General features: G+C 52.7%; 1 protein-coding gene across 7 annotated transcripts in view; it reads left to right on the forward strand.

Annotated features, from left to right (window-relative positions):
- Actn4 (actinin alpha 4) overlaps positions 1-23429 on the forward strand; it is a 68320-nt gene that overhangs the window by 42466 nt on the left and 2425 nt on the right. For 4 of the 7 annotated variants that reach the window (XM_036180850.1, XM_036180889.1, XM_036180855.1 and 1 more), the window contains exons 2-18: positions 1058-1172; positions 1364-1483; positions 3649-3735; positions 4555-4642; positions 6028-6106; positions 7019-7100; positions 7771-7856; positions 12097-12189; positions 13671-13901; positions 14583-14730; positions 17830-17980; positions 20656-20764; positions 20902-21042; positions 21123-21305; positions 21394-21528; positions 22357-22536; positions 23159-23305. In XM_036180850.1, the coding sequence (XP_036036743.1) occupies positions 1058-1172; positions 1364-1483; positions 3649-3735; positions 4555-4642; positions 6028-6106; positions 7019-7100; positions 7771-7856; positions 12097-12189; positions 13671-13901; positions 14583-14730; positions 17830-17980; positions 20656-20764; positions 20902-21042; positions 21123-21305; positions 21394-21528; positions 22357-22536; positions 23159-23305 (2175 nt within the window). Of the gene's footprint in view, positions 1-1057; positions 1173-1363; positions 1484-3648; positions 3736-4554; positions 4643-6027; positions 6107-7018; positions 7101-7770; positions 7857-9507; positions 9594-12096; positions 12190-13670; positions 13902-14582; positions 14731-17829; positions 17981-20655; positions 20765-20901; positions 21043-21122; positions 21306-21393; positions 21529-22356; positions 22537-23158; positions 23306-23429 lie in introns of all 7 variants that reach the window. The other 3 variants (XM_036180841.1, XM_036180862.1, XM_036180872.1) reach the window with 1 other exon arrangement.

Raw genomic sequence — 23429 nt, forward strand, 5'->3', positions numbered from 1 at the left:
ACACGCTCCAGCTTGCAGGCGCTGAGTGGCCTTGCACTTGGGTGTTCTGCCATTGTTTGCAGGGTGGTGGGGTCTGGGACTGCAGCCCTCCAGTCCAGAACACATGCTTTCACCTTCCACCTGATCTTCAGAAACTTCTCAGATACGACTGCCTTCCACTTACCTTGCAACTACCCCTAAAGCACATCCAGTTCTCAAGAGTTGAAAGAATGGGCCCTATAGAGAGGCCAGGTGTTTGACCTGTAAGACAGTAAACTGTGGGACAGAATTGGGGTTCAAAGCCCTGGCCTTAAATGGGAGGGCTTGGCTGTTAGGCTACCTCAGCTCCAAGAAAGACCAGTGAGCCTTGATTTGTAGAATGCCTTGCTCACCCAGTAGCGTTCTTGGCCTGGTATCTGACCAATAATACCTGACCAGTAATAGGAAGGTCATAGCTGAGGTCCTCCTCAGCAGGTAAAAACAGAACCTGTTCGAGGCCAGCCTGGTCTACAAAGCGAGTTCCAGGACAGGCTCCAAAGCTACACAGAGAAACCCTGTCTCGATAAACCAAAAAAAAAAAAAAAAAAAAAAAACAAGGCAAAACAAAATAAAGAACCTATGCCCTCTTGGACCAGGGTCTGCCTGGGAATGAGGTCTTATGCTCCTCGGTCCAGCTGTTTCTAGCATCCAGAGCCTACCAGTCAGGCACAGCAGACAGTAACTACTTTCTGTAGTTTTGTCACTGGGGTCCACATTTAAGTTATCCTCCAAGTGATTGTGTGGCTGGCATGTTTACCATAGACTTCAGTGTCTCTCTAACTGCCTGCCTGGATCACTTTTAAGATCAGGGGGAAAAAATGTATATAGCTGGACGTGGTGCCAGACTTCTGCAATCTCAGTATTTGGGAGGTGGAGGCAGAAGGGCTATGAGTTCAAGACCATCCTTGGCTACATAGCTAGCTTGAGACCTGCCTGGGCTACATGAGATGCTGTCTTAATGGCATGACGTATATGGAGAGTGGCTTCAGGGTCAGTTCTACTTGGTTCACCTTCCATTCTTCTCTGTTCTCTTCTCCAGACCTTCACAGCCTGGTGTAACTCCCACCTGCGGAAGGCTGGAACTCAGATTGAGAACATCGATGAAGACTTCCGGGATGGGCTCAAACTCATGCTTCTCCTGGAGGTCATTTCAGGTGAGGCCCAGGGAGCACTGTGCAGCCCACACTGGCCCTGTCCCAGCAGGTGCTGATGCTGTCCCTTTGCCCCCAGGAGGAGCATGTCACCCTCCGTGCACCTCTACCACGGGACAGCTTCAGCCTGTGTGGTAGGGCTGGAGTGGCTTGGGTAGCTGTAAAGACCTCTCTCTCACCACCTTTCTTCTCAGGGGAGCGGTTGCCTAAGCCAGAGCGGGGCAAGATGCGAGTGCACAAGATCAACAATGTCAACAAGGCCTTGGACTTCATCGCCAGCAAGGGAGTCAAGCTAGTGTCTATTGGGGCAGAAGGTGAGCAGGGGTGGGTGCCCACTCAGCTGGGTTCCCAGGCAGGACTTCTATGTGCCGAATACAGAAAACTTTGCACTTAAACCCCAGTACCTTCTCAATAGTGATCAATAATGGCTACTGCCATTGATAGCATGAAGGATCCACAGCCTCTACGCCCTTAAGCAAAAGCTAGTATGCACTAAGGGGAGTCTTGTGAATTGGACCCTGTACACATGACCTGGTTTCTGTCTGCCAAGAGCACCTCTGCCTACTCCATATGAGTAGAAGGAAATACAAGGAGAGAAGGGAGCTAATAACCCGAGGAGGGTATTGGAACAAGATATACAAGGTCAAAGTTCAGCCCTAGGCTTTGGTCCAGCTGAACAGACCGAGCACATGACCCTGGACACCCAAGATCCCTCTCCTGAATGGACTCCCAAATCTGTGCCACCAACGCTAGGCCAGCCCACTGTAGAAGAGCAGCTCCTTAGGGCCCTGGAGTTGGGTTCCCAGGCACCTTTGGATGAGACAAGGACCATGGAACCCAGAGGCTGCCAGCAGCCTGGGCTCCCAGCTCTGCTCATTAGTCAAAGTGCAGTTCCTTGCCCTGACATTCATGTTGTCCCAGCTTTTAGAAAAACAAAGAAAACTAATTGCTATTAATGACAGAGCTGAGAATTTGGCCAGGACTTTAGGCCAGAATGTGCACCTCTGAATTCCAAGGCCCTGCCCCAGCCTGGGACCTCTGAAGAGGAGTGCCAAGCCTTGCATGCCACAGTAGAGGTAGTTTGGTGTTTGTTTAAAAAACCCAAACCCCCAAATTCAGTCAGGCTCAGAGATTTTCTGTCCTCTCACGGATCTTTGCTCCGGGCTCCACTCCAGCTCTGCACTCTCACAGCTGCGTTTGTTTTGTTCTGAGGCTCATCTATAAACACAGAAGGGTGAAAGGAGGGACCCAGTCTGCAAATGTCTCCTCCCCCTTCAAGTCCTAAGTGATTCTGTCCCAATCCCTATGACCATCCCATGCCTAGAAAAGGGTAGAGGGCAGCCTCACAGAGCATGCTTGAGAACGCTGGCCCTGGCCCTGTTTCCTGGCCCCTCGGATGGTCTGGCAATTGAGGAACACGGCTTCTTCCTCAGGGTTATGAGAGGGGCGATTTGAAGCACAGAAACAGCTGGTGGATGTGTCATGGCCTCTTCCTTCCAGAACTCTGACCAGCCTGTACCTGTGTCAGCTATGGGGTGGGGCATGTCCCTTAAATGAAGGAAACCAGTCCTCTTGAAGCTTAGCTTAGCTTTTCTGATGGGAGAGCTGTTTGGCTTCATGCTGTAGTAGGCAGGTAGCCCTGCTTGGTATCTGGATCAATAGCTGTGAATCCTGGGAAGGCAGGACAGACATTCCATTCCCCTGCCTTCCCTAGAACTCAAGTCGTAGACTGCTTACCTAATGTTGTCCGCTGTAAATGAGCTTTTATTTGTTTGTTTGTTTATTTTGAGCTGAGGATCAAACCCAGGGTCTTGCTAGGCAAAGCACTCTACCAACTGAGCTAAATCCCCAACCCAAATGAGCTTTTTTGTTTGTTTGTTTGTTTTGTTTTGTTTTTCGAGACAGGGTTTCTCTGTGTAGCTTTGTGACTTTCCTGGAACTCACTCCACCCACCTGCCTCTACCTCCTGAGTGCTGGGATTAAAAGCGTGCACCACCACTGCCCGGCGTAAATGAGCTTTAAGTTGGGATACCTGCTGTGCACAGAAGCAGGCTGTCGGGTCATTAGGAGGCAACATTGTCTAGTTGTGCAAGAGACCATATAGGTGGTGGTAGAAAGGAAGTGGCTGGTCCTTAGTAGTGTTAGTATAACAAGTGGACTGAGCAAAGGCCTACTTAGCCCTAAGTGCAGGCTACTCACATAAAGGTGGAATTTTGCCACAGTAGTGGATGATGACAAGTGTGAGGTAAAGACCACAGGCCTGGGACAATCTTGGAGGAGCAGTCCTATGAGCTGGCAGTGGAGAAGAGGCCATTGTGACTGGGAAGCACATGTACAGAGGCCTGAGGACTTCAAGAATAGTACTAGTGTCTAGAGACTACTCAGTGCTTCCTCCTGCTAAGGCTCTGCCTGGGGGTGAGGCAAGGAGCCTGGCGCTCATTATAACCTTCTTTTCCCCTGCCCTTTGTCCCGTGTGCAGAGATTGTGGATGGCAATGCAAAGATGACCCTGGGAATGATCTGGACCATCATCCTCAGGTTCGCCATCCAAGACATCTCTGTGGAAGGTAAGCCATTGCAGAGGCATCTTCACTCTCCCAGGACAGGGGAAATTAAGAGAGAACTCCTGGTTTTGTCTCCATGCTTCCATGCTTGCTTGGGGCCCATCTCTCCCACAGCCCTTCCCGGTCCCGGGACACTGGTGCTTTGTGGCCTCAAGTTCTTGAACCCACCCCACATTCTCCTCATGAAGTAGACCAGGATGACCGGCACTGTTGTATAGCCTGGTGACCTGGCTTCTCTTTCTTTCTGCTCCACATACCTATTGAGGGGTGTCTCTTGGACTGCTTAGGCCATCCAGGAATGTTGCCACTTCCAACTAGCTACTGTGTGCTAAGAGGCCAGTGTGTGGTAGGGCTCCTGGGTGCTAGGTCACCATGGTAACCAGGGTGGCTCTGTTCCTGTAGGACTGTAGGACTCTCAATGTAAGGACTGCCTAGTTACCCACAGGAAAAGACGGCATCTGGGGGCTTATTGCCAACAGCCTGAGGCTAGTCTCCAGGGCTCCCATACCATGTGGCCTAGTGACTAAGAGCAGGCTAGTCAGGGATGGGGACAGGTTCAGGTCCTGTCCTTGCTACTTTCTGGGGTAGCCCCAGTGACAAGGCTTCTTGGAGCTAGGCTCTGTGTGCTGGCAGTTGGATGGGCAGAAATCCATCCATGTCCAGAGTGGGAACAGCTGCCACTGCTGCTGCTGTATGATGTCTGCTGTCCTTGCCCAGGGGTTTCATTTGTACTCATATCTGAGGCTAAAGGACTGTCCAGCTTGAGCCCTGGTCTGTGGGCTTAATCTTGACCCTATCTTTCTGTCATTGTGTGCTTTGCAGAGACCTCTGCCAAGGAAGGGCTCCTCCTCTGGTGCCAGAGAAAGACAGCCCCATACAAAAACGTCAACGTCCAGAACTTCCATATCAGGTAGGTTTGCCTGGCAGCACCCTGCCTGTCCTGGGATCCAAGTGCTTCCTCATGTTTTCATCTTGGTCTGTGATAGAGCAAGCCTCAGTAAGTCCCTGCCCTGCTCTAGGCCCCCGTGTGCTCATGGAAAGTCTGTTCAGAGAGGAGACTGTAAAGTTTTTAAAAGAGCTCGCCAGCACTTCTTCCTTAAGCAGAGTGGCTCTCACAGGCCACAGTCAGACTCTTTCTTTATTTGGACATTGCAAAAGGGACCAGTGCATAGATTGCCATTGTGTTTAACTTCAGAGAAAGTCCTCTCTATCGGCTAAGGTGAGCAAAACTCAGCCCAGCCAGTGTTACTGAAGGAGGCAGAGGAGAGGTGCAGTCACTATAAACTGAGGTGGACAGAGTTTGTGCCCTGTGAGGCCAGAGCAGCAGGAGGCTGCTGTCTGCCTGGGTGCCCTTGAACTCAGTCAGTGCATGACTTTACCACCTAAGCCTCTGGAACAAGGTCCACAGGGCCCTGCTTTGTCCTTGGCCTCCCTGGGCCCATGCTGCTGTCAGGCCCTTCCTCGGGGTGCTCTGTCCTTAAAAGCACACAGTTCCCCTTGGTGGCTCTGCTCAGTGCAGCTTCCTCTGCTGCCTGCCGTGGCCTCACTGTTTGACTTCTTGAGTCAGGAAGTATCTGTAGCTTGCCTGCCGCTTCTACACTTAGGGGCACAGCAGTGGCTCACCTGCCCTCCCAACAGAGGGCCAGTAGGCAACCCAGATACAGATAACTGTGAGGAGATGGGGAGTAAGTAGGAGAGCCATATTGAGCAGGTGACAGAAATCCATCCTGTAAGGAACCAATCCTTACAGTATCTCGGGGAAGACAATGTGCCTCATCTAGCTTGTGGCTTTGTAGGGATCATTTTGCTCCAGAGAACTTCAGTCCACCCAACACTCAGGCACATAGCCAGCCCCTTGCCTGTGCCTCAGGATCCTACCCACCTCCCATAGTGTCCCCTGGTGCAGGCCTGTCCTGTTTAATGAGTCCGTGTATGCAGTGCAGGCTACTTAGGCCATCTCATTGATCATCAGACACCCAGTACTTGTCACATGTAAGGTTCTATGAAACCTTAAATCCTCATAGCAACTCTGAGATAGCTGCTGCCGCTATCCCCACTTTAATAAAGGCATAGAAACCGAGGACGCAGTACTGTGATTTGCTCAAGGTCACATTGTCAGTGCTAAATCAGTACTTTATCTCAGCTGTTTGGCTTCTGAGGTTGTGCTCAAAGCTACCCTGGCATACCATGTCCCTGCAGTGCCTGCTGCACACTGAGCCTCTGTATATGGGATTTAGTCATAGGCTCCCCCGAGGCAGCAAGGAGCCGCCTCATAACCTTGGCCTTCTCTTACAGCTGGAAGGATGGTCTGGCCTTCAATGCCCTCATCCACCGGCACAGGCCTGAGCTGATTGAGTATGACAAACTGAGGAAGGTATGTGACCTGGGTTCTGCCCAGCTACAGAAGTTGGTAGAACCTCATGCTAGCTTTTTCCTGGTCACTAGCTTGGTGGCTGACGCTCACCTCCTAGACACCCTCAGGCACTGTCCCTCCTTGGGCATTGGAACTGGCTGGACTGTTTTAGGACCTGTCTTATTTGACCTTTGACCCCCTTTCTTGACCTTCTGGATTCTAGAAGCATTCTTCTGTCTGGGGGAGGAAAGAAGGGAGTTTCAAACTTTCCAGGAGGCCACCATTTCCTGTGCAATCTTGCTCTTATTTGCTTACACAAAGCTGCAAGCCTGGCCTCCTGGGAAAGACAGGGAACCATGTCCAAAGCAGCCAGCCACCTGTGTCATACTAGGCCACTGGGATTGCAGAGTTCAGGGCCAGACAGCTGCTACGCAGTAATGGTACTCTTGAGCTGCTCTAGTTGGGGAAGGGGCCTAGAGACCGAGAGAACTCAATCAGGAGTGTTGGGGGGGGGGGGGGACATGTATCTATCCTGCTTGGGTGTGGTGGGAATAGGGGTTCTGGTGAGGGAAGTGAAGTAAACCAGGCCTGTTGAGCAAGGCCCTAGCTGACCCTGCAGCAGTGGAGTTCTGGATAGGCATGGGGTGCTGTAGAGAGGGAAACATGCATGTTCTTTACTTGACTCACTCACACACACACACACACACACACACACACACACACACACACACACCATGGTCTCCCAAGCCTGGAACACACCTACAATCAACTTTGGGCAGAAATTGTGTAGATCACACAGGGATGAGAATTCCAAAGACACTTTCCTGCCCTGCTCCTTAGGGCTCTTCTGTCTCAGGCCAGCCCTTTGCCTTTTACAATGATCTGTGTTCTGCTCCTGATGGAATTCTACATTTCTCCCACCTGTCTTCCCAGGATGATCCAGTCACCAACCTAAACAATGCTTTTGAAGTGGCTGAAAAATACCTTGATATTCCCAAGATGTTGGATGCTGAGGGTGAGTGCCTCCCTATGTTCAGTCAACACTGTGTTTCCTGGGGCCGCTTTGGCTGGGCTGCACAACTCATCCAGCCTAGGGAAACCTTGAGGCTCTAACTGGCTGAGCCAGGGAGAGAGGTCGGGTGACCCCGAGGTGGCCAGATGCGTTGAGAATGGCGGAAGAGGGAGAGAGGGCCATGCTTAAAGAGAAGGTTTTTCTGGGATCGTGGACTGTCTAGACACAGAGCGGGCAAGGTGGCTGAAGAGGCCCGCCCCTGGCTTCCTGTGAACAACCCTGGCCTCTCTCCTGAGCAGCTGAAGGCCTGGGGTCTGGAGCCTGCCAGAGTGGAATGTTGTTTTTTCCTTTTCCGGCTTTGCTCCATTTCCCAGCCGGCACCACCTCCAGGCAAGACCCATGTCTCTGGCCTCTGACGGCCCTTGGAGTTCACTGTCCTTCTGCCCCTTGAGGCCATTCCCAGAGAAAGGAAGTGGCTTCATTCCCGTTCAGTTCCACAGCTTTCCTCTTCCCTGAGACCATGGGGGAGATTAGGATGTAGCTGAGCCCAACTGGCATTGAATCAGCTTAGAGGGTCCTTCCCCTGGCTTAGTTGCAGCTTTGGGAGCCTGTGGGTCCTAGCAAGTGGCCTCACCCCTGCTTGGGCCATTTAACCCTTGTTGTTCACTTACAGACATCGTGAACACAGCCCGGCCCGACGAGAAGGCCATAATGACATATGTGTCCAGCTTCTACCATGCCTTTTCAGGAGCGCAGAAGGTACCGGGCAGGGCCAGGCAGCCCTCCTCGCCGCCACTGCCCACTGCTGCTGCTGCCGCCTTTCGCCTCCCACGCTCACTTCATTTCTCTTGCAGACGGTAGTGGCCTCTCTTGGACTAGAAGCCAGCTCCCTCAGTCCTGGGCATTGCTGCCTAGCTAGTCCTTGCTCAGTCTGTTGGGTGCCTACTGTATACCAGGCTGTGTTCAGGCAATGAGGACACAGGTTCCTGCTGATTCAGGGAAGCTTACTTCCTAGTAGGTGAGACAGACAGGTCATGTGATGTGATGAGGAGCCAGGCCAGGGGACAGGGTGGTGTGGTGGCCAGGGCCATCTGCTGGAAAGGGGCTTCACCAGAAGCAGAGGCTGCCAGGTAAAGGCTGCCCAGGGAGGCCGGGGAGGCAGTGCCTAGAGAGATGACAAGGACAGGAGAGCAGAGTAGAAAGGCATCCAGGTGTTTCACTCTAGGACCCGGGAGACCTCTGCTTAGCTGGAGGTTTTCTCTTTCTTTTTAAATTTATTTATTTTTTATTCTATGCACGTGGGTCTGTGTACCACATGTGTACTTGCTACCTAGAGAGGCCAAGTGTTGGATCCTCTGGAACTAGAGTTACAAATGGTTGTGAGCTGCCATGTGGGTGCTGGGAATTGAACCACGAGTCCTCTGGAAGAGCAGCCAGTGTTTTTAATTGCTGAGCCATCGCTCCAGTTCTTTTTTTGTTTGTTTGGTTTTTGAGACGGGGTCTCATGTAGCTTAACCAGCTATAAAAAGTCCTGATACTCTTTTTGTCCACCTCCCAAGTGCTGGCATGTAACGACCACTTGAGTTTTTTGTTATTGTTTTCTTTTTTGTTTGTTTTTCAAGACAGTTTCTCTGTGTAGCCCTGGCTGTCCTGGAACTCTTTTTGTAGACGAGGCTGGCCTTGAACTCAGAGAACCATCTGCCTCTGCCTCCCAAGTGCTGGAATTAAAGGCCTGTGCCACCACCACCCAGCTTGTTATTTTCTTTTCTCTCTCTCTCTCTCTTTTTTTTTTTTTTTTTTTTTTTTTTTTTTTGAGAGAGTGTCTTGATGTAGCCCTGGCTGTCATGGTAATCCTAGGATTTTCTATGTAGACCAGGCTGGCCTTGAATTCTCAGTGATCTTCCTGTCTGCCTCTCTGGTGCTAGAATTGCCAGTGTGTGACACTATGCCTGACTCTTTATTTTTGAGACCTGACCTCACTCTGTAGCTCTGGCTGGCCTCAAACTTTTGTTCTTCCTGCCTCTGCCTCCTGAGTGCCAGGATTACAGGTGTGCCCTCTTGAGCCCAACATCATTTGGAGTTTATGAAAAAATGCTTGGTAGTTCAGGTGACATGGGTCAGGCTTTCAGAAAACAGTCGCTTAATTTTTTACTTTTCTGGCTCCAAATGCAGCCGCTTCATACAGTCTAGTTTGTTTCCATGGCCTGGTTGAGCAGGAGGCCCCTCCCTCAGAGCCTGATGGCCCTTCTGCACACAGTGGCAGGGCATTTCCCCCAGGTCTGAGCTCCACTGGCTTCCAGTCCAGAGCAAGCACTATTCTTCCCGCATGAGCCTTGGGCCAGCTGGCCACCTCCCTCTTGCGTCTTTCACTCTCTCCTGTCTCTCTCTTTCTCTCTCTCTCTCTGCGCAGATATTGTGGGCACTCTGAGGCCAGATGAGAAGGCCATCATGACTTACGTGTCCTGCTTCTACCACGCTTTCTCGGGGGCCCAGAAGGTGAGCCAGGGTGGGAGTCCACTGCTGTGGACTCAGATTTGCTCTTTCTGTCACATGCACGTCAGCACTGTGGGTCCACATGTACCTGGGTAGAGCCCTAGCTGACTAGTGGTGAATCAGTCCTAAAACTTCACAGACATTCCTGCATTTGAGCACGGCCACCTATGGTAGACAGTGACATGACTCTAACCACAGACAGGAGTGGAAGTCCAGCTTCACAATAGATGATAAAGCCGGGGTATGACCCCTTGCTTGTCATGACCTCTACTTCAGGGCCACTTACCTGGTGAACCTCCTTTCAGGAAATTCTTTCCTGCCCAGATGCTGAGGAGGCTCCTGAGAGCAGGCTGCCTCTGGAGCTGATATAGGTGGGACAGGTAAACGTGTCTATTTTGTCCTGAGTCTCCCTGAGGTCTGCTGACCTCACACCACCTTGTGGCTCCTGTCAGGGACTCATGGTTCTTCTACGCAGAGGACTGGTCTTGAAAAGTTGCTTGGACAGCAGCATCATGTTAGTGGCCAGGAGCTAAGGAGGGATGGGTGCTTGTTTTGGGAACATTTGCCTCACTGGGCCCTCTCCAAGGCAATTGGACCCATCTGAAAGAAAAGGAAACTGAGGCTCCAACACTGCATCTGTCATCTTCTGTAGACTGCCTTCTTAGATTAGAGCATTACACCCAGTGGGTGCCTCACCATGGACAGTCTGACCTGCCCCTGCTGTGCTCTCTCCTGGTGCCTGATCTTGAATAGGTTACTTTACCTCAGTGTCCCCATTTATAAGCTGAGAGTCCTATTACCCTCACAGAATTTCTCTAGGCATGAAATAATAAGCTCCAGGGCTTAAGGCAGTCCGTGGCACAGGAAGGCTACCCAGTTCTTTCCAGACCCCTCCCCAGATAGCCAGCTTTCAGAGCTCCTTTCCCATCTGCCCAGCATGGGTTAGCTCTTGTATCTGGTATGTTATACTGGAGGGCACAGGGAAGAAGGATGCCCATATCATCCCCCCTCCCCCCTGAACTCCCTCCCAATGCTGGTAAAGAAGGCTGAGTGGAAATAGGTAGTGACCGGCCCCAGTTAACAGCATGACTACCACTGGACATACCCACAGTGGGCCTCCCTAGCCTCATGTTGTATTTGCTTTTCCTTCTACCTGAAATGCCCCCATACCTGGAACTGACCTTAGGTCTGGTAAAGGGAGGCTTTGAGGGAGTAGTTGATCAGTTACTAGCAGAAAAGTCCAGGGCAGAGCAGTTGCAAGTCTGGGGACATCTGGGCTCAGAAAGTGTGGGATTGGCATACCTTCTAAGGTAGCTGTCAGCCTGGTCTTACAGGGAGGACAGTGGGGGATTCTGCTAGACTCACCTTTCTCATCAAAGAGTGTACCCCCAGGACATCTGGCAGTGCCTTTCACTCTTGCTGTCATTTTCCCAGAGGCCAATTCTGTCTCCTCAAAAAGTGTCTTCTGGGTGAATTCAGGCCTGGCACAAGAGTGCTACCCTCCTCCCTATGTCTGCTTCCCAAAGCATTCATTCTTTCTTCCTTTATGCACCTAAAATGCCCCAAGTCCCAGCAGTGTAACAGAACATCTGGCTGACAGCACCCCAGCAGGAGAGTCATTTAGAGCTTGGGGTACCAGCAGTATGCTCAGTTAGGGTCAGGAAGCTGACCCCAGCAGCACCTCTGGCATAGGCCCTTGTGAGTCTCACCCTGAAACAAGTTCTGGTGTTAGTCCCAGGAGCTTCCTGCAGCATGGCGTGTGGTGTGTGTACCCAGGCTCACATCACCTGTGGCTGCTCTGTCGCCTCCTACCTGTCCCTGTGCCGTGTGTGGACAGGACGTGCACTGGGCCTGGAGCTGGCTCCCGAGCTTTGTTTTCCTCCCGTCACTCTATAGACCCTCCTCCTCACTATTTCTGCTCCTGTTCTGTTGCCGTCCCACCTCTTCTTGGACCTTTTCTGTGCTGCCTGAAAGGTACCTGCCTCCCTTCTCCTTGTGGAACTTTCCCCTCACCCAGGTTCCTTAGAGCTTGGGACCAGGGGCCAGCTCTGTGTCTACCCTCCCCATGCTTTCTTCTGCCCCTCAAATTGTGATTTGTTGCCCGTGTGAGCTCCTATAGTCAGCCACACCTCTTGAGTGGGAGCCAGAAGGGGCAGAGCATGCACTGACCACAGGGACTCCATGGTACTGGCACCCCCACCTCCAGCGATGTTCCCATTCAAGGGGAGACTCCTTCCAGTTCTTAGGTTCGGCACAGCCCCACTCATTCCTGGGCACTAGAAGCCTGGTTCTAAGCAGGGACTCAAGTCTTGCCACTACCCTTCTCAACAAGGCCCCTAAGGACATGGCCGCTCGAGGCCATCGTCTTATTGAGGATGTACTTCCTCTCTTTCCTCTTTGGGGAGTTCTCTGTGGGTCATGGATAAGCTGCTTTCGAGGGACCTGCTTGTTAGGAGGGAGGGTCCCCAGCCCCAGGCAGTCCTGACTGTGTGCTTCCTCACCCCAGGCTGAGACTGCTGCCAACCGGATCTGCAAGGTGCTGGCTGTGAACCAGGAGAATGAGCACCTGATGGAAGATTACGAACGCCTGGCCAGTGATGTGAGTGTGTGCTCCATGCCCCACCAGAGTGAAGTACAGTCAGGGAGGGTCAGAGAGATGGCCCAGCTGTTAGGAGTACTTGTTGCTTTTCCAGAGGACCTGAGTTCAGTTCCTGGCCTCTGGGGACAGACCAGTGGCACACAGACATACATGCAAGCAAAATACCCATACATATCAAATGAAAAATGAAGGTTTGGTGTTTGGGGGGAGTGGGGTACACAGGATGGCGGGAGAAGTAAATGGAGTCTTACGTAGCCCAGTGTGGCTTTGAACTTCTGATCCTCCTGCCTCCACCTTCCAAGTACTGGAGTAGCAAACACTGGTTTGCTGTGAAAGTAGATGTAGCAGTGAGTGAGACCTGGAGAGTGCGGGGTCCAGAACTTGGTGTGGGCTTCACCAGGCTGGAGTCCAGAGCTTGGGTTTCTGCCAAGATGTTCACTTTCAGTTTCCAAAGAGCATATCTGTGTCCTTAGAACCATGACTCCTAGACCTGGAGGACTTCAGAATTACTGGTTTGAGGTGCTAGATGTCAAGCATGGGGCCTCATGCGTGCTAGGCAAGCACTCAGCCTCTGAGCCACATCCTCACCCCAGGCTTTAAGATTTCATGGACTGGAAAAACTTGAAAGATGTGCAGTAGTCAACCCAAAGTGGCCAACTTGCCCCAGTTGAGGGTGTACACTGGTGGAGCTGGGGCTAGGGTGGAGCTGGGGTTCTTGCCTTCCATGTGCAAAGCCCTAGCTTCTGTCAGGGACCATAGAACAAAGGGAAAAAAGCCAGTCATCCCCAACCCCAAGACAAGGCGGAAGTCATGTTCTTGGGGTCTTTGCCACTAAGAGCTGTCCTGTGCTTGTCTGTGCTCGGGATTGTTTTGAAGACCCGCTCTGTTGGCTTGTCAGCACCCCTCCTCACGCTGTCCAAGGCCAAAGCAGGGCACAAGAGTACGGGTTTTGTTTGGGGGTTTTTGTTGTTGTTTTTGGGGTTTTGTTTGTTTGTTTGTTTTTCAGTTTTCTATTTTTAGGTGCTAGGCCTTTTGTGTGCACCGGCACCCAACTGAGGCAAACACATTGTAGGCTCTTGCTATTGTGTCAGCTACGGTCAGTAAACCCAGGCAGAGCAAGAGTCTCCAGATAGCTGGCCAGTGAGGTCAGCAGTCACAGGTCCTGTGACAGTCTGGAAGGGGTCTTCTGGGAAGGGACAGTAGACTTGAACTGCCCGCTTCAATCTGGGTAAGAAGGACGCAGAGCAGAGTCATGAATAGGAGGAAGCGGGTAGCCGAGTGCTCCAGGAGATCACACATTCCCAGAACTCTGTGTTGTGTGGTCCCAACAGAGGTAGTGGAGAATTTAGGCATCCCTGAGAGCAGGGCTGCATCCTGTATCCCTGTAAGGGGGTGGGGTGGGGTGGGGGATGGGGGGGAGGGGTGCACTCAGCACTTGGAGCACCTCTGCAATGGCCGCCATGATTCCTTTGGGCCCACAGCTTCTGGAGTGGATCCGACGCACCATCCCCTGGCTGGAGGACCGTGTGCCTCAGAAGACCATCCAGGAGATGCAACAGAAGCTGGAAGACTTCCGAGACTACCGGCGTGTTCACAAGCCCCCCAAGGTGCAGGAGAAGTGCCAGTTAGAGATCAACTTCAACACACTGCAGACCAAGCTCCGGCTCAGCAACCGGCCTGCCTTCATGCCCTCCGAGGGCAGGATGGTCTCGGTGAGTTTACACACACACACCCTCCCCCCAGGGCCCAGGGACATCACTTGTCGAACCACACTAGGACATAGTGCTTGGCTGGCATCCTCTTAATTCAGGGCAGGGATAGTGAGAGGGTGTACTTCACATTTCTCTATTTCTCCTGAGGTTTTATACCCAGAATTCTCTGCACTACTACCCCCCAGCCATACCACAGTTTGTGTGGACCATTTGAACCTGTACCTCTAATCTGCTGGGGCTTCAGGGCTAGCAAATGTCTGAGACCCTTCATAAAGGGAGGGACAGCAAGACACCCTTCATAGTCTCCTTGGCAGCATCCATCCATTGATTTGCCCACCCAACCACTCATGCTGAGAGTCATTCAGTTAGACCAAAAGAATCAATGTTTGTGTTCCCAGCATCCATGAGGCAGTTCACAGCTGCCTGTAATTCCTTCCCCTGGAGATTCAAAGCGTCTGTGGGTACCTACACATATGTCACACACACATCAATCTCTCTCTTTCTCTCTCTCTCTCTCTCTCTCTCTCTCTCTCTCTCTCTCTCTCTCACACACACACACACACACACACACACACACAGCATTGGTCCATGCTGGCCCATGTAGACAAAACTGCAAGGTAGGTCGGGTAGACCTCTCCACCAACATCTTGTTCTCACCCTGCTCTCCCTCTTGCCCCACAGGACATCAACAATGGCTGGCAACACCTGGAGCAGGCAGAGAAGGGCTACGAGGAGTGGCTGCTGAATGAGATCCGCAGGCTGGAGCGGCTGGACCACCTGGCAGAGAAGTTCCGACAGAAAGCCTCCATCCACGAGGCCTGGACCGATGGTGTGCTTGTTCTGTCTCTTGTTCTGTTCTCCACTCTCAGTTGTTGAAGCACACATAGTTCCTGCCATGTTGGGGCTGCCAAGTCCCCTCCTGGCTGCAGAAATGCTGCTTTGGTTTTATGCTTAAGCGTGGTTATAGGTTTTGGGTTAAGCAGCAAGGCACTCTGCTGTCCAGGTTCCCCTTATGCCTCTTTGCTGTGGCCTAAGATGGCTCATAGGTGAGCCTCTTCCTAGATTATCCAGGAACACAGCCAAGGCTCTTCCTTGTGCCTGCGCACTTGCCCTGTCTCTTCCAGGAACAGTTCCCAAGCCCAGGTTCAGCCCACCATGCCGTCTATGACTGAGTTTCATACCACATTGGCCCAGATGCATAAGTTTGTCTCCCCCGCCGCCGCCGCCTCCTCCTGGCTCCACAGGCAGATCTAAATATGGTGCTCCCTGACTCGGTCACCACCCTGTCCCAAAGCCTGTTTCCAGTCCTGCAGCTGCCTGGCTCTGGCTCTGGCTCCGGATGTAGAATTCCATCCGTCCTTGGCCTTTGGTCGAGACCCACTCCATCACTGAGATCCCAGATTCCCAGGAGACCTAAAGGCCTCAGAAAATGCCCATGAAAAGCAAAAGGCACATCATGTGACACTCACAGACAGCTGTCACTCAGTGGTGGCCCAGGGTTCAATCTCCAATGCCAAAACATAAAAAGCCCTCCAGTAGAGGCCTCCCTTTCCCACCTGCATTCCCACCACTGCCACCCTGCTGATTTGCATTTCCTCAGCTATTCTGTGGTTTTTCATCCCTCCACACCATGGCTTCACAGGGAGCCTTCTTAGCTCTGTGGGCATATAGTTTCTTCCAACCTAGCCAGATGCTGAGACCCCTCTGGAGACACCAGGCAACTGCACAGCCCACATAAATGGCACCCACTCCACTCCTGCTCTCACAGTAGCCCTGCTGTTGTCCAAAGCAGCCAGCTTTCCCTTCTCTGCCGAGGAGAAAGTACAGCATACAGCAGACGTGGTGAGCTGAGACAGTAGGCTAGGCTAGGTGCGGCACTGCCTCCTGCCTCAGAAATGGTGCCACTTCAAGGAGGTTGTGATGGCGTCCTCCTTGACTATGATGCCACATTAGAGGGAATGAGGCCTCGTTTAGTTCATTCATTCATTCAACACACATCTCTAGCCAGATGTGGCACCTCACGCCTGTAATCTCTGTATTGGGGAGACTCAGGCAGTAAGATTGCTGCAAAGTCAAGGTCAGCCTGGGCTGTATAGGGGCTTCAGAGTAGTCTAGACTGTAATGTGAGACCCTGTCTGAGAATCCAGACAAAATGCCCCACACGTGCTGTACGTCTGAGCCGCTTAGCTGTGCACTGTAGTTCCCAGGTGGGCGAGCCCTGCCCCAGGGGACTCAGGCAGGGCCCACAAGGACATAAGGAATGTCATGACACTTGTGCCCCACACTTAGCTAAGGTATTTTCTGAGGTTTCTTGCCAGCGTGTTTTTTAGATTATTCGGTGGTTCTCACCAGATGAGCTGGAAAACCCAGCCCAGGGCTGCTAGAGGTCCGGGCAACTGGTTTCATAGGCCGTGGGCATGGTAACCCCTGAGGGCTCCTGCTCTGGTAATGCCTGGGGATAGGCTTGCACTGGCAGGATGAGTGTGGTGAGCCCCAGCTGCAGCTAGGCCTAATCTAGGATGACATTGTCACATGCCCACCTGTACCTCCCACCAGCCTTGAGTCCCCATGGTGACCTGCCCACTCTTCTCCTGAGCTCAGCCTGTATTGTGAGTCATCGTAAAACCCTGAAGGCAGGCTGCTCTACAGCCCCTCTCCACTGTTAGGACCTAGTTATAGATATCAGCCTGCCCTGGGGGAAGGGGCTCAGTAGTGGTAGGGCCCACATGGATGCTTTCCAGAGGGATGTGACTGTCTGGGAGTAAACCAAACACCAATGAGCCCCACACACATCTTGTGGCTGCCCTGTAGGACACACTTGCCAGTTCCCTGCTAAAACAGCTGAAGCCTGAGTTTTCCTCAGCTGCTATTTCTGGTTCCCACCCTTGGGAGAAAGCAGTTTAGAGAAGCGAATTGCAAACTTGCCTTGTGGTTAAACCCTCCAGCCTGGGGCAGGGGTGGCAGGCCTGTGGAGTCAGTTTTCCAGGCCCACCTCTTGCCTGCTAGTGCCAGCCCTGGCCTGGGGTGCCTGGCAGTTGCTAGGCAGATGAGACTGGGCGTGGCTGAGATGGGGTGAGGGGTGGCACTGACTCTGCTTTCCATTCTTAAACACTAAAGTTCAGGATGGCTCAAGGCCACGTAGGTGCTGTTGCTGACACCGTTTTACAAACGAAAGATTGGCCAAGGGGTGCCAGCTGTTTGTTGGGCGCCCTAGGGGTAGATCTGAGGGTGGGCCCAGAGGCTCTTGGGAACAGGGCTCCTTGAAGAAGAAGTCTGACTGCCGTCCTGGCCGGTTTTTCCCTCAGTCCCCTATAGACCCTTAACCTACTAGCATGGCTGCTTGGGCTTCTTGCTCTGGGCATGTAATTAGCCCGGCTCCAGGCCTAATAACAGTGTTTCTCCCTTCCTTCAAAGAGTCTGGACAGCCACACCCACTGTGCCAAGAAAGTGGGTGAGGCAACAAGATTGGGATAGGACCACCACCCAGGAGAACAGGCTCCGAAGAGCTGGCACAGGCCCAGCTCCAGAGCTCAGACTCTGTGCCTGCTCCTTTCCTGATCCTGCCAGGCCTGGCACAAGCCCAAGGGCTTCTCCCAGTCTCCATCCTCTCCAGATGGGTGTCTGACTTTTCAATTGTCCTACCCTCTGGGTCTCCACCAGTAAGAAATGCTGTTTAGAGCATGGGAGTTACACTGAGATGTCTGTCTCAGGCCCATAAACACCAGTGTACCCCTAAGCCTGTACAGAACCTCATAGAACGTAATTAGGCGTAGAGGTCTCTCTCTGAGGGAAGGAAAGAAGGGTCCAAGAGTTTCTAGGATCTGTCCTCTAGAGTGACAGCTGTGGTCCATATCGCTGCACCCCTCACCCTTGGATGGCTCTGTAGCTGCCAGGCTGTTGTTCAGGTTCCTCTCTGCCATATCTGCAGGGAAGGAGGCCATGCTGAAGCACCGCGACTATGAGACAGCCACCCTGTCAGACATCAAAGCTCTGATCCGCAAGCACGAGGCCTTTGAGAGTGACCTGGCCGCACACCAGGACCGCGTGGAGCAGATTGCTGCAATTGCTCAGGAGCTCAAGTATGTGTGCACCTATGGCATCATCACCTGCCAGATTAGAGTTCTGTCCCCACTTCTCAGCCCTTCCTCCTCCTCACTTAGGCCAGGAGGGCCTTACAGGATGGAAGCCTTCTGCCCGTACTTTCTCAACACCAATAAGAAGCATAAAGGACCTAGGTTCTCTAGCACAGCGATGGACTCTGGCTGCTTGTCCTGAGTCCTCAGGCTCTTGGGGTCCCTCTTCCTTGTTTGCTGCCCAGTGTAGCTCTTTAGGGCCCTCCTCCGTGTGGGGAGTGCTGTACAGTGAGTCTGTTGTTCTGCCTTCTCCTGTCCCTCCTGCTCAGAATACACTCACTGTAAGGGTTTCCAAGTGGCTGGTGCTCCTCCCTCCCCCACCCCAGTCAGATAAATTTGTGCACAGTTAGTACACTGCACCCCAGGAGCCAGTGAATAGGGTCCTTATTCTACCATTGCAGTGGCCAGCAGCAAGAAGGACCCAGGGAGTGGGAAGCCTAGCCCATTACTTCATGGAAAATCCACAGGCCCTGGAGGAGCTCCCAAAATAGCTGTCTGCTCCAAAATAAGCTCCTTGGCTGGAGCTGCTCTTTCCACAGACACCCCCACCTTCTAGTCACCCCAGACTTGTGCAGTACTGCAAGACCCTCCCACCTGTGCCAGTGGGGCCATAGGAGCAGGGCTGGCTGCCTCCTCCTTCCTACCACTGTGGGTTACAGGATGCTTGCTCTTTTGCGTACCAGAGAAAGGACTATGGTACTGGGACCCATAACCTTATTTGAGTTACCCTCCAGAGACATGCTTGTCCAAGGAAAGCAATTCATATGTGTGATAGGTGGGCTGCCCTGAAACAGACTTGGGGGTTGGCCTGCTCCTCAGATACTAGGTCCCAGCCACATGAGGTCTATTCCCCTGCGGCAATGTCAGGCAGCTCCAGAAACAGCATTTTAGATGTGGCCCTAGAAGAAGTACCATCCTATGCCCAGGTACAGCAGTATCACAGAACTCTCTGAGTTCATGTTTGGCCATCAACAAGAATGACATCACCCTGACATTTCTCAAGTCAGTCATGTGCCATAGAGTAAGTGTATGTGTGTGCTGCACATGTGCGCATGCTGCACCCCGAGACTACAGATGGTCCGAGCACCTGCGTGCTCTGTCATCTCCTATGCATCCATGCCTGTCACAAAGCTTAACTTGTATATGAGCCACGGCAAGGGGTCGGCAAGAGGAATAAAATTGGACAGCTGGGGTTTAGGTGGGTTTTTTGTTGTTGTTGTTGTTGTTTTTAAAAGGTGTTAGATTTTCCAGACAGGGTTTCTCTGTGCAGCCTTGGCTTTCCTGGAACTTGCTCTGTAGACCAGGCTGGCCTTGAACCCAGAGATCCATCTGCCTCTGCCTCCTGAGTACAGGGATTAAAGGCATGTACTACCATGCCCAGCTTTCGAATAATTTTGTAATGAGTACTTATAAATAGAATCTTCAAAGACAACCCAGACCTTCCTGTTTTAGGCAGTAACTAATACTATAGAAAGTCAGACTTGTGGCACATTAGACCACTGTGTCATTATTGGTTTGTCTCCTGTTTTGGTTTTGAAGCAGGGTCTCTAGTTCATAAAGACCTGAAATTCTGTAGCCCAACTGGCCTTAAACTCACAGTGATCCTCCCACTTTTGAATCGTTTGTGCTGGGATTACAGTTCTGAGCCACAGCCCGGAGCCAGGACAATGGCTCAGTGGGTTAAGGCTTTTGCCGCCAAGCCTGGAAACCTGAGTTGGATCCTGAGACTCACATGGTGGAAGAGAGGCAGCTCCCACAAATTGTCCTCTGACCTCCACACACACTAAATAAATGGGCAGATGGGTGGGTGGGTGGATTGATGGATGGATAAACTTTTAAAAAGAAGAGAGGGCTGGAGACATGATCAGTGCTCAAGAGTGTATTGCTCTGGGGACTTCTGGTCTCCATGAGCACACATGGTCAGATTGCTCAGTTGATGGAGCACTTGTCCACAGCACATGTAAAAATCTGCATGGCACATGTCTGTGATCTCAACCTAGTCAGGTAGAGACAAGAGGATCCCATGAGCTCCAGGTTCAGTGAGAGGCCTTGTCTCAAAAGTAAGTGGAGAGGGCCAGTGCCAAGTGAGCCTGACAACCTGCATTCAGTCCCCTAACCCACTAAAAGCTGGGTGCTGTGGAACCCTGGCCCTCCTGACTTCCCTGAAGCTGAAGTATGCAGCCTAGCAGCAGAAACCCCAACAAGGTGGGAGGGAGGCAAAAAATAAATCCTGAGGGAGTGGGGACACACACCTTTAATCCCAATACTCAGAATGTGGGGGAAGGAAGATCTCTTGAGTTCCCAGCTAGCCTGGTCTACAAATCAAGTTCTAAGCCAGCCAGGGCTTTACAGTGAGACTGTCTAGAGGGGAAAGAAAGAAAGAAAATGGGGTAGAGTGATTGAGGCAGACACTGACGTTGATCTCCAGCCTTCTGGCTGCCAGGCCTGGTGCCCATGCTGTAGTCAGTGGCCTAGAGTAAAAGGAAGCCCAGCTCTTCCCAAATGCTGCTCTAGTCCAGAGCAGGCAGTTTCTTCAGTCCTGTCACCCGATCGATACAGAGTGGTGTCTATGCATACCTCTGCCCCCTGCTGGGTCTCATTTCTGTCTGTGTGCTCCACAGTGAGCTCGACTACTATGACTCCCACAATGTCAACACACGGTGCCAGAAGATCTGTGACCAGTGGGATGCCCTGGGCTCCCTGACCCACAGTCGCAGGGAAGCCTTGGAGGTGAGCAGGGGTGTGTCACCAGGGAGCCTGATGCCCTTTAGCCATGTTGGGACTTCTAAAAGGGTGTCTTCAGGCCCTCAGGTGTCTCCAGCTGACCCGCCTTCCCCTCCCTGTCCCTGTCCCTCTGCACACTGTAGAAAACAGAGAAACAGCTAGAGACCATCGATCAGCTGCACCTGGAGTATGCCAAGCGAGCTGCACCCTTCAACAACTGGATGGAGAGTGCCATGGAGGACTTGCAGGACATGTTCATCGTCCACACCATTGAGGAGATTGAGGTGCCCCATCCCACCCTCTAGGGGACACGCCCACCCCCCAGAAATGCAGGCTGCACTCCTTACTCCTATTTGCCCTCTAGGGCCTGATCTCAGCTCATGACCAGTTCAAGTCCACCCTGCCAGATGCCGACAGGGAGCGTGAGGCCATACTGGCTATCCACAAGGAGGCCCAGAGGATTGCCGAGAGCAACCACATCAAGTTGTCAGGCAGCAACCCCTACACTACCGTCACCCCCCAGATCATCAACTCCAAGTGGGAGAAGGTAGCCAGGGCGCACTGGGCATTCGAGAGAGCTGGGCTGTCCACGTGGGAAGCTGCCGCCTGACCTCTGCTGCTGTACATCCCCACAGGTGCAGCAGCTGGTGCCAAAGCGGGACCACGCGCTCCTGGAAGAGCAGAGCAAACAGCAGTCCAATGAGCACCTCCGCCGGCAGTTTGCCAGCCAGGCCAATGTGGTGGGGCCCTGGATCCAGACCAAGATGGAGGTGAGGCTGCCCACCCCTCCCACCCCCATCCCCAGGGAGCCCAGGCTACCTGTCAGCAGAGAGAGTGATCCCTGTGGCCTCTGTGGCCCCTGTGGTCCAGGCTGCAGATTTCATGGCTCTAGCAGGCAGATCTGATCTCGGCTCTGATTGGTTGGCAGTCCATCTCATAGGACTACGCAGATGAAAAGGAAAGCCTGGCTAAAGATTGGCTAGAGCTGGTTTGGGCCTAGACTGATCTGCTCCTGGAGCTGGCTTGCTTTCTTCACACTATGAGGGCTGCAGAGTAGCTGTGAGCAACATGGTCCCTAGGGAGCCTCCTGACAGGCATGGGAGGGTTTGTAAGGCCCAGTAGCAGCGTGCCCAAGTGTTCAGGGTGCCCTCATTACATCTCAGCAAACCCTGAGGGTTATGATGGCAGCTCAAGGGTTGGTACTAGCCTTAGAGTACAGCAGTGGGGAGCCATGGGCATGGGAGTTCTGCCAGCAGCCAAGTCCTTATGCCAGCGGGACCACGTGCTCCTGGAAGATGCCTTGCCCTCCTCCACCCCCTTTATTTTTCCTGTTTTTAAGGAACAGAAGAGTTTTATCATAGGGTGAAGGTGTGTGCACTCAAAGGGTGAACACAGTTTCCCAAGTCACTTGGCCTGCCCTCCCGGAGTCTCCCTTTGTCCAGTCATCTGTCACAGTGCAGGACCTCAGAGTGGTCAAGGGCATGACAGGCAAAGCAGACTCCCTGCTGTCACCAGAGTGGGATGGAAGCAGCAGAGAGCTCAGGCCTTCCAGATGGGGCAGTAGTCAGGGCTGGTGTCATGTGGATCTCCTCCTACAGGAGATCGGGCGCATCTCCATCGAGATGAATGGGACTCTGGAGGACCAGCTAAGTCACCTGAAGCAGTATGAGCGCAGCATTGTGGACTACAAGCCCAACCTGGACCTGCTGGAGCAGCAGCACCAGCTCATCCAGGAGGCTCTCATCTTTGACAACAAGCACACCAACTACACCATGGAGGTGCGCCCACCTTTAAATGCCATGGAAAGGTTACTGAAAAGCTGGACACAACAGTGAATGACCCCATCCCCATCCTTTGGGGCAGGGTCAGAAGGAATGGGAGTGTAGTTCTAGCCAGCCTGGACTTCGTGTAGAAGGAGACCCTGTCTCAAAATGCCAAAAGGTTCTTTAAAAAGTAAAAGAGAAGACAGACGGCTAGTGTGCAGAGACATCTGAGAAAGTGTGGTTCCCTGAGACAGACTCCTCCTTCCTGGAAGGGTCCCATTCCCTCCCACGGGTGCCATAGCACTTCAGCCGTCCTTGAGCAGCAAGCCCTGGCCACCTGTTCAGCAGCCCCCAAGCATCAGGAGGATTGTGCTAGAACCTGAGGGTCCTGTTCCACATTCCAGTGTGCCAGTCCATGGTGCCACAAACCACTGTGGGGTCCACTCCCTCAGGGTCAGTTAGTTTCTCTAAAGAGTTGTCGTTTAATACAAGCATCTTGGCCCTTGCTCCTCTGCCACACCCATAGGTGGAGTAGGTGAGGCACATGACTGGCCAGAGTCCAGTGTTTCCTGCCCATAGACGAGGTGTAGATGCCCTTCTCCCCAGACCATCCCATCACACCCTCTTCCTCCTTCAGCATATCCGTGTGGGCTGGGAGCAGCTGCTCACCACCATTGCCCGCACCATCAATGAGGTGGAGAACCAGATCCTCACCCGAGACGCCAAGGGTATCAGCCAGGAGCAGATGCAAGAGTTCCGGGCATCCTTCAACCACTTTGACAAGGTGAGCTGCCCTCCCCGCATGCTGGCACAGTGTGGCCTTTCTTCCTGTTGTTACGCCCTGTCCCACCCTCTCCATCTTTGCATCCGTCCATCCATTCCATCAGCCACCGTCCGCAGGGTGGGCA

Source organism: Onychomys torridus, chromosome 1 (genome assembly GCF_903995425.1).
Source record: "Onychomys torridus chromosome 1, mOncTor1.1, whole genome shotgun sequence".
Taxonomy (NCBI): domain Eukaryota; kingdom Metazoa; phylum Chordata; class Mammalia; order Rodentia; family Cricetidae; genus Onychomys; species Onychomys torridus.